General features: G+C 39.1%; 1 protein-coding gene across 1 annotated transcript in view; it reads right to left on the minus strand.

The window, feature by feature from the left end:
- Nucleotides 1–13702, minus strand: part of UBAC2 (UBA domain containing 2) — an 85396-nt gene that overhangs the window by 69941 nt on the left and 1753 nt on the right. The window contains exons 2-4 of the mRNA XM_061476308.1: nucleotides 5334–5461; nucleotides 1100–1219; nucleotides 571–677 (exon numbers count right to left, since the gene is read on the minus strand). Coding sequence (XP_061332292.1) covers nucleotides 571–677; nucleotides 1100–1219; nucleotides 5334–5461 — 355 coding nt within the window. The remainder of the gene's footprint in view (nucleotides 1–570; nucleotides 678–1099; nucleotides 1220–5333; nucleotides 5462–13702) is intronic.

A 13702-nucleotide genomic window follows, 5' to 3' on the forward strand; every position in this document is an offset into this window, starting at 1 on the left:
TCACTCCAAGAGCTTTTATTATTACCTCAGAGTGTGCAACACATGGAAACTCAAGTCTGTATGAAGCTCTAAGATTCTACTATAACATGGACATCTAACTTCTATTAAGTGCAAAAATCTCAAATATAGGTCATGCAAAACTGAACCACTAAACACCTTAAAGCTTTAAAAACTTCAGATGCAAACACTAAATGGAATAACATGCTCTAGTACTCCATTTTTGGAATACATACAAACTACCAGTATGAAATGCATACAACTGCATATGTATGCAGTGCAAGCCCAGTCATGCTCCAATCATGCTGACAGTGGAAACGGGGATAAGAGAATGAAAAATTAATCATTATACAAATAAATTATAGATTAATTAACCACAGATCACAACTAGGAAACAAATGTTTGAACACATAATAGCTGCGCCAAGAAACTTCACACTGTCTTCAGAAGAGGATTAAATTTAATTTAAAGGGTTGCATGAAGAAAGTGTTTTGTTTTTTTTTCATTAAAAATTGTGCAAAATAATCCCTTGAAACTATATCTAAAATAATCAATACATTAGGAGCTACTTACAAACCAGAAGGCAAGCTGTTGATGCTGATGCCAAATATATACTGAGTGACTTCTACAAGAAGAAGATCAAACAAAGCAGAGAGCATCCAAGCACCCAGTAAAAAGGACTGGAAAGAAGAACAGTTTAATTATAATTAACTCAAAAGTTTAAAAACAATGTATCTCTAAATAAAAGAAAACCCAAGAAAACCACTACACTAGTTCATATACGACAAATAAAATATTTAGCACAACATAATTCCAGATCTATGTCTAGATACCCAAATGAAGACTTAAAATTTGTTATCAAAATTAAATTCCATGGGTCTGATAACTTTCAACTATAACAGCTGCAAACTTTGATTAGGATAATACTGGAAGATATACCAATATAAATTTATGGAAAACAAATAACCTTTAAAGCCCTTTAACATATATTTTTATGCAAAATGCTAGTAATAAACTGCAACATTAATCCAAGACTGCAAGATTCTAAACAGTGCAGAAAACAGTTTCTGTTAAAAAAAAAAATTAAATAACTGTAACTTACTGAAAATTTTCTGCTGCCATATCTTCTCTCAAATATTCTAAAGTTGTAAATGAGCAGACTGCTGCAGAATGTGTCTTTCAAATCAAGACATATAGTTCTCCCACATACAAGTCTCCAAATCTAAAAGGTTAAAGATCACGATGTTAAGTCTTTCTTCCTTCAAAGAAATTTTTACAGAATCTGTGCTCAGAGAGAATATAATACTGAAATCAGGTAAGAGAAATGCAGTGCATTTAAGGAGGGAAATAAAAAGAGTAGCATGTTATAGAATACAAGAAATCTGCTTAAAGTATTTTCAAGGAAGAGGTTTACCTGTTAAAAATAAATCTACAATTCAAATGAAGTCAAATACATTTATATGTCCATATTTTACATTTACAAATCCATATGGAAATCACAACCCTAGTAAACTGCAGAATTATATAAGAAAAAATATTTTTGAAGCGGCCTCCAGACATCAACTAGTCTAGTCTACTGCTATAAGCAGGTCTAATTAGATCAGCTTGCTTGGGGCCATGTCAAGCTGAGTCTTGAACACCTACTAGGATGGAGATTCCACAGCCTCTCCAGGCAATCTGTGCCAATGTTTGACCACCCCATGGTTTAAAAAACTAAAATCTAACATCTAGGCAGAATTTCCCATATTCCACTTTATGTCCACTACCTCTTGTACTGTCCCAGAGCACCTCCAAGCAGAGTCTGGCTCCAGCTTCTTTAGAGCTTACAATCAGCTACTTGTAGACAGCAAGAAGGTGTCTCCTCTTTGCCTTCTCTTCTTGAGGTTGAGCAGACCCACTTCTCTCAGCCTCCCCTTGTATGTCACATGCTCCAATCTTCTGACTCTCTTGGTGGACCTGCCCCAGTGTGTTCCTATCTTTCTTGTACTGAGGATCTCAGAACCAGACACTTGTGGGACCCCATCTAAAGCACTGTTTGTAGAGTATGCTACTGGCACACTTTTACTAACAGAGTCCAGGAGATGGTTGGCCTTCTTTCGTTGCAAGAGCACACCACTGACTTCTGCTATGCATCAAGATTCACAGGTCCTTCTCTGCAGAGCTTACCCAAGCACTTGTTCCCCCTAGCCTGCACTGTTGCAGCCTGAGGTTGTTCCATCACTGTAGCAGAGACTTTCCAGAACTTTAAGAAGTTCCCATCAGCTCATTTCTTGAGCTTGCCAAGGTCTCTCTGAATAGCAGCTCTGTCTTCCAACATACTGACTATTCCCATGTATTCTGGATCACACACAAACTTAAAGTGCACTTCATCCCATCATCCAGGTCACTAATGAAGACATTAAATAGCACTGGTCCCAGTACTGATCTCTGAGGGGCCCTCCCCTGATTAATACCTGCCAAATGGACTTTGCACTAATGACCATAACTCCATTGAGTCTAGCCACTCTTCCACTCATCTTCTTGTCCAATTATTCAATCTGGTTTTGACTATGTCCAAGGATGGAGATTCCATAACTTCTCTGGGAAAAGTGTTCCTCTGTTCCATCAGTCTTACACTACAGTAAGACTGTATGCCTGTTGCACCACTCCTATCTCATGAGCTAACACACCACATCGCTGTGACCCCAGTGAGATTGTAGCCCTGTAATGACACATCAGCTTTAATTCCTCATATCTGTTTCCTATGTAGTATGCATTAGCATACAGTCACACTGATTTCTCAGAAAATGTATGGGAGTGTTTCACACAATGCTGTCCCATAGGCACTTATTTATATGCATACACTTGAAGTAGATCCTTTTCAGTCCTGTTTTGCCAATTACAAGAGTGCTTCTGTTCACTGTACCCTTTGCTGGCTAACCCAATCCACTGCCTCCTCATTTGGCTGTGGGTTGTCATCTCTCTCCTGTCTTGTTCCTGTCTTAAAGTTCTCACCAGGCTGGCCTGCCTGTTAGCAGGGATGCCTTTGTCCCACTTGGTCAAGTGGATCCCATCACTTCCAAGTAGTCGTCAATCCTCAGAGAGGGTCCAATGGGCACAAAACCCCAAGCCCGGCTGCCAACATCAGCTGTGCAACCAATTCTGACCCACAAGATTTGTCCCTTTCACTTAGCTGGCTGCTCCCAGTCACCTTTGTGTCCTGCATGTGTTGAGAAATGGTTTCTAAAAAGATTTGCTCCATGACTTTCCTAGGGACCAAGGTAAGGCTGACTGGCTTGATGTTACCTGGATCCTCCTTTCTGCCCTTCCCAAAGATGGGTACGATGTTTGCCTTTCTCCAGCCATCAGGTACCTCTACCAATCACCATGGCCTTTCAAAGATGCTGGAGAAAGGTCTCACAATTAAATTTACAGCTCCTCTGGCACCCTCAGAGGTAATCCATCTGGTCCATTAACTTATGTATGTATAGTTGGGTTAAGAGATCCGTAACTCTAATCTCTAAGGCTTCTAAACCTCATTACTCTTTACTTTAGCCAGCTTAAAAAAATATATAGGTCTAATGTAATCGAGATCTTCATTTTACACAGAGCATCTTCACTGCTCTTCAGGGTCCCTTAATGGAGACAAAGATCTTTTCATTTTGGACAGCTCATATTTTGCCTTCCAAACCAAATGTACTCTTCTTCAACTGCAAGCTTTATTTCCAATGCTTTCTAACAGTTTTAACTAGTGTTAATATGCAACACCCAAACTGTCTGTTCAGCCCCTGAAAACAAGAATCCACTCAACTAAATTCATCCCTGTAAATGAATTTATTCTAAATAAATTTTCTTTGCAGTGTTTTCATTTAAATATTAGCATCAGACAGGAGTTAAATGATCTGCTGTCTCTGGTCTCAGAGGTACACAATTATATAATACACAGCCTACTCCAAAGGCTACGACAGCACATGAAACAACAATTTCAAGAAAGAAAACATCCAAACCCACAAATTCTCCAAAGCACCACAATAAAAGTACCACAGCTTCCACAGAAATTCACAAATTTTTATGCTTAAAACACAGTAAAGACAGTTTATTTGAATAAAGCACAGCCACTACTGGCTTTCAGCAGATCAAACAAATAGAGAAGACTTTTCTAACAAAAAGCTGCAAACCAAACAAATAAGCAAACAAACCCCAAACCCACTAGATTTCCATTTAAAACTTTGAATAGTTTCTCAGCTTTTCCTCCCGAAATAGTTGTCTGTAACATTTTTTAAAGGCAGATATTAATTTATGTATTCCTGCTGCACAGCATTACCAAGACACTTGGAAAATATCATCAGTGCTCTTGCAGAGTTGTAATACACGTTATTTTAACAAAGCTCTTGTTCTTGACAAGAAAAATTACAGACAGTGCAACAGCAAAGTGTATCGCTTTTAAGGCTTACAGGCTACAGTTGACATCCTCAAAGACATTAAGTTGACTACATACTTATTTTTTAATGTAACTGTAAAACATATGGAGTGAGATAATTAGAGGCATTTGTTGACCTCTCTGCTGAGCAGTAGACTGCCATTTCCAAAGCTGAAAAAAAAACCACAAAAAGCAACAAATCCCCACAAAACTTATCTAATCACTTCTAAGTGCATTACTTTGACAGTTACAATTTGAGGATTCTTAATCAAGCTAAGAACAAAACTATACAAAATGCACTACCTAGAAGATAAAGGATATCAGTTTGAAGTAGGAATGAGCAAAAAATGCCTAGCAAGATAATTAATTCAGCAGATAACTGAGCATAAGGAGCATGACAAACTCCCCCATAATTTGGAATCATCAAGTTAGAAGCAGCAGTTCTATTCAACAGGAAAATTTTAGTTTTCCATAGCTCACTACAACAGAAGTCACAGAGTGAAAGTTACAGCCAATGTTGTTAAAATAAATCTTATAGAATCAGACTACCTGATCACAATAGCCCTCTTCAGCCTCAAAATCAAAGCATAATGAGATCCTGACATTCATACCAAAATACTTTTATTATTACACAGCTGAAATCACCATTCACAGCAAGCTTCCAAATGCCAGTGGCTGGAAGGAGAAACAATACAAATCAATCATTTCCCAGACAGAAGAAAGAAGTGAAAAGCTATGTTGATTGTTTCGGATCACTTTTTCTCACTTCTTCTGAAAAGCAGCATACTTGGGTAAAATTACAGAGAGGTAAGAACAAGCTGTTCTACAACAGTGAACAAAGGGAAAGAACCAGAGGAGAAACAGAGTGAGGAAGGGGGAATCGCATAGAAGAGCACAGTTTGCAGTCTTTTTCCACACAAAATGAACTGACTCTTACCTGAAAATCCTCTTTTATAGCTTGTAGGTTATATGCAAAGAACTTCTGATAATGTTGGAAGAGCAGAGTCAATAGAATCGAGATGGCACTTGGGACTAGTAGCAGACTCTTCGACAAAGGTGCTTTATCTTAAAGACAAAAACCAAACAAACAAAAAAGCCATTTTAGAGAAATGTCTCTCACATTTAAAAAGTAAAATATTTAAACAATGATTGAAAAATATAATAGCAGTGGTATCACCTGGACTTCTCATCTCAACAGCTTCTCAAGGTCTCAAAAACTTATAGGAAAAACACACCCACAAAAGGAAGTCTTTAGTACTTATAATAATATTTAGTATATTAGTGGCAGTTGAATACTAATCATTTTGTTTTCAATATTCTCTCATGAAATTAATTGTTTGGCTATAATTAAACCTAAGCTCTCTGCCTATAGAGGTCATGCCCTCCTATGCAGCCCTCCTAAGGCCCAATCTTGTTTTGGGAAATGAAACAATCTCTTCTTTTCAAAAGCAAAATACACACACATCTAGTAAAAATAAATACCTTTGTTTCCTTTGCATCAGGGGTTAAGATTAGCTTTTTTTTCTAGAGGCGACGAAAAGCAGGAATCACCTGAACAAATTGACTTTCTCTTCACCACACTTGGATCCATCATTCAAGGAAACATATCTAAGTTAATTTACATGATATTCATCTTCCTTCCATTCATTCATTATCATTATTAACAAAGAAATTAATAAAATTAGGACACCTGTGAAATCAGAACTTCCTTTCCCCTAGTAAATGACTTTTAGAAAGGACACTCTGAAGAAAGCAGCAGAGAACAGAGATATCTGCAGCATGCATTTACTAAAAACTGCCAAGTGGAATACCCAGCAGGAGTGTAAACTGCTGGTGCAGTTGACACAACAAAAACAAACTCCTGCCCAACAGTTCAAGCCAATATAGAAACTCTGAAATATTATTTCTTCCATGATTTTTCTCCTTTTCATACACGCAACCTGAATGCATTTACTTCTTTCCCAAACATTCCAGTTACAGCATGGAATCTACTGATTTTCAGAAGGGTATTATGAAATCCATGGCTTTGTTGTCACTGTTCTTGGATAACAAAAGGAGCAATAAGTCTACTCTAAAAGTACTAATGGGAAGTAAGAAGCAGACCAGAGGAATTAAAAAACTGCATTTAAAAAGTGTAATATAGGGAACATTTAGTACCTATCCAGATATACTGACTACCACAAATGATTTCATCCCCATCTGCTGCACATTTGAAGAATTAACAGCTAGAATAGGAAGATGGTAATAGGCACGATAGCCAAGATTTTAGTAATGGCACAATCCCACTCAAAAATACAGTTCTTACTACATAATTTACACATATTCCTCATCCAACTACCAACCAATGACATCAAGAGCAGCTTTGATGGGCACTGTTAGCTGTTCTCAGCTCACACCACCCTGAAGTCTGCACTCTTCTGATGTTCTGATGATTATATGAAGAAAACATCCCTTCCTACATGAATCCTAACATAAACTTGTACTTAAAACTTTTCTTTCAGTCCACAACCATATGTTTGAGTTCATTATTTACAGACTCACTTACCTTACTACATTTAAGCAATGCCTTGAAGAACTATCCTTTTCCAGAAATTAGGCAGTCACCTGGATTGACATCGGTTGTTGTTACTCTGACAACCATAAGTTATACTTTTATGATTGGATTTTTTGTGAAAGACATATCAAGGAGGTAGAAAGCCTGGCTAATTTTTCTTTTAATGCAAGAAAACTATCCACCTTTCAATTTAATATCCTTCTCGGGATATTTGTTCACTAAAAAAAAAAAAAAAGAAAAGAGCTATAGTCTTTAGATATAAATTTTCTAAGTTATTCATTCCTCTTATTTAGGTGGATGCTTCAAAAAAGTTTGAAGCTATCAGAGTACTGTAGAACACTGGAGTTAAAAATAAGCTAGAGCTGCCTGAAAGTTATTGTGCACATGATGCATACATACGTTCACTGGAAACGTCAGGAAAGGCTCCCTAAGTTAATCTAACTCAGTTAAATTAACATTCCTTCATGTGAAAGGATCAGTTTTATAACGAGACTAAAACAGATATTTGAAAGCACAGACAAAATCAGAACATTAGTAGCAGTCACCACAGTAGATGCTTCTGAGCCAAAATTTTATCAAACTTGTTATTTTATTATCAAATACATTTCTGTTATTTCATGAGTTTAAATAGATTTGCTTCCAGAACACATCAATCCTATAATACTTTTCACATGAGGATCACATTACCACAAAAAATATGAAAAGCAAATCACTAGATTTCCATCTGTGACTATTTCTATACAGGTTTAATATTTAGATTTTATTATAATTTTCATATCATTATTTTTACATTACAGGTAATACTTGAAATACGTTATCTTGTCAAGTTCATTCCTAATTTGAATGCATTCAAAAATAACCAATCAACAGAACTTAATCTGTTTTCTCCAAAAGTGTGAACTCACATTTTTATTATGAACCTCCTTTTAGCTTTCAGCTTAGATGCTTTAAACGTTGTTATAGAGGTAAAGTACTTATTTTTAAGCATGTTATCAAGTGAAAAACCACAGAAGTAACTAACCCATTAATGTGACAGTCAACCCCAGAGAACATCATGTGAGTAACAGAAACTTCTACTCTCAAGTTTCTCCATGTGTCATCATGGTTGATGAGTTTATCCTTATCCAGTAAACTCAAAAAGATAAACTCTTCCAGAGAAATAAGGTACCTCCTGAAATGTTTCTTTCCAAGTGTTTCACTGTACAATGTAGTAGCTTGCTTTACCCCTCTACAGCATATAGATCCTAAGCAAGGGCTGCTGTGAGGTCACCAGTGAAGAAGCAACCCTCCCGCTGCTGTGGAATCCCTCGACCAATAAAACCAAAAATTACTAACAATCACAAATATTGCATAGTCGGACATTCTGACATCCAAGTCAAATTCCTTACTTGGAACATGAAGGTAATATCTAGAAAGAAAAATTCTAGTCCAATGGATTTGCAACTGTGTGCAGGATGGAAATGTATACTACAACCTACTGGGCTATCAGGGCCTGCTGGCAGCAGCAATATAAATGTGCACAAGGAGGGCCTCTATACCACATAAAGAAAACAGAATGAAAGGAGAAACACTCATTTTGACCCTGAAGACTTAAAATATATAAAATACTATCTTCATACCTTGGAATAAATTTGCAATGCACTCCTTAAGTGGCAACTCTTTCAAAGAACAGGCAGAAATAGCACTGGTGCTGCAACACACATACTTGAGCTTTCATCCTTAGATGAAAGATGAACAGAGAAATTTTGTAATAACCAGCTGAATGTGCCCATGCTGTGATGAACGCCAACAAACTAGCTTTCACTACAGATCTTTGCTCCCCCTGGTGCAACAGAGCTCTCCCCAAAACTGCCCTCATAAATTCACAGGCAAGTGTCCCAACCACTTTGTGCTACCACTGCACAATGTGAAGCTGGTCCTAAAATATGACAAGAATGAGAAAACCACCTTGAAGTCATAGAATCACAGAATGGTTTGGGTTGAAATGGACCTCAATGATCGTCTAGTTCCAAACCCCTTGCCACGGGCAGGAACACCTTCCACAAGACCAGGTTGCTCAAAGCCCCATCCAACCTGGCTCACATTCCACCCCTGAACTCATTACAAAGCCCATAAATTCAAGGGAAGATGGCTTTAAAGTGAAAGAGGGTAGATTTGGATTATCTATTAGGTAGAAGCTCTTACTGTGAAGGTGCCGAGACACTGTAACAAGTTGCACAAAGATGCTCTGGCTGCGTCACCCCTGGAAGTGTTCAAGGCCAGGTTGGACAGGGCTTTGAGCAACCTGGTCTAGTGAAAGGTGTCACTGCCCATGGTGTTGGAGCTAGATGATCTTTAAGGTCCCAGCTTAAGTAATTTTATGATTCTTCCACAACCTACTACTATTCTGGCTGACAGTACCACTTTCAAAGTGCAGAATGTTAAGGAAAGGATGCGTCCATCTGTCACAAATGGAGGGGGAGGTTTACAGTAAACTGCTCAGGCAGCTGCAGCTTCAGAATCCACCACTGCACTAAGGAGAAGAATATGAAAGTTGTGGTAGCAGCAACAGCTACAGTTTTTTAAATTATTTCCTGTTCCCTGCCTGCTCACCACTCACAGGTGAAGAAAGATAGCAGATGAACGTGTCAAAACAGGCAGTCAGACCAAGCTATTGTTTCAGAAGGGCTTTTCAGGCCACAACTTCACCCCCCTGGACAGTTATTCCAGGTCTGAGACTCAAGTGTTGACTTGGGAGAGGACCCTGTTGCCAAAGATAGCTGATGAGCAGTAGCTGAAAAGCTCAAATTAGTTCAGCACATTTTTTATGGGGATCTCTACTGAGCTTATACCACAGCTGCAGACAAAACATGCTGTGCAACAGCTTTTTTTAACGTTGTCATCTGCATACTTCCCAAAACCAGCTGCTATGAGGCACATACACCACTTTCAGACATTCAATAAACTGCTGGGGGCTACTGCTACAATGGCATGAAACATGCATGAACCATTTCTTTTAATGCTGATACACAAGATCTGTGAGTCTTTAAAGCCACAACTGACGCACACCTGAATGCACAGTACTTCCCAAATGCACAGTACTTCCCATATGCACTAATGGAATGTGTGTTTTAGGTGGTTGTTTCTCTCGCATGAAGCCATCGTGCAGATATTCACCTACTGCATTCCAAGATCTACCCAAGAACCTGCAGCAGGTTCACCGACAGTGACGTTTCAAAATGACATTTCAAAACAGACTCTTGCTTACTATTTCTGTTTGCTACAGATTAAATGGCAGCATGAAAACCTCCTCCTTGAAAATCTTGTTTGTCCTTCATTGTAATGGTTGATGAAACCAACTACGCAAATTGGAATTTAGTGACAAATTGGAAATTAGTGCTTCCAGTGTGTGCTTTTGGGAGATTGGAGCCATCTTACTAGACCTGAGGAGTAAAAGCTTGTCTGTATTATAACCACATGCTGAGTCCTGAACAGTAGCCAAGAACAAACGACAGCATGCCATGGAGGGAGGATGGTAAGAAATATGGACACACGTAATACTGCTTGAGGAATCTGGAAGACAGCAGAAGACTGTATACAGACCGGTAGGATGGAATTTAACCATATTATGTTTTTATAAAGTTTGCTCAAGTCAGTGTAATTGGAACTAGATGATCTTAAGGTCCTTTGCAACCCTAATTATTCTATGACATGACTGCACCTTTTGGGAAAAACATGCAATACAAGAGGACCCTGCAAAAGCAGTTAAATTCCTGCTTCCTGAAAATCTTATATGAAGTATTCTGCGTCAGGAAAGCAGCTCTTGCTCCTGGTCTAGGCACAGACTCAGGAAGGGGACTGCATTCAGACTGTCACTTCATAGCATACTCTAGTGGTTAACCATCATGATGCCAGCAAGTGAATACAGTAACAGTATCATCGCAGGAACGGATTTTTATCAAATGCTTATAAACTTACTGCAGAAGCTAAGAGGTGAATAATATTAGTATATATATCAAGAAAATTGATAAAGAAACCAACTATTATCATGCTTTAAATCTTTTTCTAAAAGGTGCTGGTAAGCAGTCAAAGCAGTTACCTATACATTTACTGTTTAGAAACCTGCTGGGTTTAGCCTAGGTCACAAACTATAGAAGAATGAGATGCTACAAAAATAAAAGGGAAGGGAAAAAAAAAAGGAAGAAAACTTTGTTTCTAAGAGGAACATTTAAAAAGAAATAGAAAGTGAAACAGGTTGAAGTTAACAAATACACCCACTTGGTTGAGCAGCCTTTTCTTCCTCCCAACCACAGAGCATATTACCACACTACTATTAGTATACACTGCCAGGAATATCAGGTATGGCTACACCACACCACCACACAGAGATCCCCAGCGCTCGCTTGAGATGAGCTAGCTCTGCAACAGCAGCAGAATAGCCACATTTTTGTGGTGTTCAATGCATGGCTAATTGAAGTGATGTGGCTATGCTGCTCCAGGACTCAAGCAAATACTCTGAACCAGGCTGCACTGTGGCATGCTATGTACAAGCTAATTTGTTCTGCCATACAGTACTGTTCTATTGTTATGCACAGAGGTCTGGTATATTCAATACAGACTTGGTTTCTCCTCCAGTCGTACCACAAAGCATAAGCTTACATCCTTTTGTTATTTTCCTGAGGCCCACACACAGCACAGTTCAGTCTTGTAGTTTATGCAAGCAGAGGAGCACAGCGTTCCCTTCTTGCCTTGGGGATCTGTAACAAATTGCCAGCACTGCACTACAAGGTTCACGCAAAGGTGAAAGCGTAAGTTGCATTAGCAGAAATGCTTGCACTCAAGTTCAAAGGACTCTACTCCATACTACTACAAGAAGTAGCTTGTGTGTAGTAGGCAAAATAGTAAAATATTTTCCAGATGTAGGAAGTGGCTTTAAAACGTAGACTCAAATTTTACTATAATAAGCTCTAACAGGCTTCCTAAGGTACTTGTGCAGTATTGCACGTAGCAGAAAAAAATACTAGGAGGGGATATTACAATGTCTGCAGAAAAGTTAGGTGTTGGTCTTACAGTTTTAAGTTGCTGGAAAGGCCTTGGTGTCTTATAACAAAAAGCCTTCTGCATATCATTGCTCCTTGGTGAACAAGCACCAAACACAGCTAAGCAGTATTACAGTAAATCAAACAGCCAGCCCAGCATCAGTCTTCATGCACTCACACTAGCCTCTGCAGAACCACTGAGGTGTTTCAGCAGCATTCTTCATCGGACTCAGGTTGCTGGCAGACTGCAACACAAGAAACCATTCTAGGCCCAACACCACAGCCGACCTCTCAAGCCCTTCCTTCCCTTAAGGCAGGTGCTGCCACATGCTTTCTGAACATGCTGCAATGCTGTTTTACAAGCCAACTCAACCAGGTCAGCGTTTTGCTAAGTCATTTGAGCATGCCTATGCTGTGCTTCCTACTACCCAGAGTAATCGGCCTTATTTTTGCTAGGGCGTTATCAGCTCCTCCAATACTCCAGATTACAGAAATAGTTTCCTTAACAAGGGCAAACTGTCTTTGTCCTTTTAAATGGTATTCTTCCTTGTTTCCCCAACTTCCATATCTCATAGTTGTAATATGTACCAGGTATGTATATTTCTATATCTCTGCATCCAAAACTGTGCGTGTCATGTCCTGAGTAGGTGTGTTATCAACTTCCAACACAGTCATCATCTGCTACACCTAATACTGCCTGCCTGGAATGCAGCACGTCACTCCTAGCAAAGGACCTACTTGTCTGAACCAGCTCATATTCACCCAAGGTTGGACTGTTGCTGGAGGGGGTTGGTTCTATCCACATCTCTTATAACATCACTTTTCAAGAACCTCTCTGCCTATGAACGTGATTTTAAACAGTACCGAACAGAAGAAGTAACACAAAGGATTTATACCAGGACTACCCAACTAGGATATGAAATACCAGAAAAACACTTTATTTAAGAACTCAACTGCAGCGCCCAAAGTCATGAAACATCTCCTTAAAAGGCACATGGACAAGGTCAAGGACTTTGCTACTCAGGTCCAGCTATTCCAGAATTGCTTACAAGCAAGTCTAATTTAAATAGAAGCAATCAAACTTACAAGGCCCAGGGGCAAAACTGAACATGGACACACATGTACCCAACCCTGATGCAACATCACGCACTGCTTCATTAACTGCCTAAACCACCAGATCCTGCACATCTGCACATCCCACAAACCTGCTGCTACTGCAACAGATGCTTCAGGTACAGAGGTAGAAACAAAAGTCTGAAGGCCATCTTACACTGCCAGAGTGTGCACTAAATGAGTGTATGTCACTGCCACCTAAAACTGTGCCTCTACTAGAGTCTGTCAGTGAACCTGAACCAGCCAAGTCTTATTGTGAAAAATCACTGTAGGTCAACAGGTAAGTACACTAAGAGTGATAGGACAAGGGGTAATGGTTTTAAACTGGAAAAGGGTAGATTTAGATTAGATATTGGGGAAAAAATTTTCACTGTAAAGGTGGTGAGACACTGGAACAGGCTGCCCAGAGCAGCTGTGGATGTCGCATCCCTGGAAGTGTTCAAGGCCAGGTTGGATGAGGCTTTGCACAACCTGGTCTAGTGGAAGGTGCTCCCACGGCAGGGGGGTTGAAACAAGATGATCTCTGAGGGTCCTTTCTAACCCAAACCATTCTGTGATTCTATGAGGAAAAAAAGTTAAAACATTTACTTTTTGCAGAATGGCATCTTGTCTAGTTTATTC

The sequence above is a fragment of the Pezoporus flaviventris genome, unplaced genomic scaffold (assembly GCF_033815535.1).
Source record: "Pezoporus flaviventris isolate CSIRO_AGI_PZ_B2104156 unplaced genomic scaffold, CSIRO_AGI_Pfla_v1 ptg000095l, whole genome shotgun sequence".
Classification (NCBI taxonomy): Eukaryota; Metazoa; Chordata; class Aves; order Psittaciformes; family Psittacidae; genus Pezoporus; species Pezoporus flaviventris.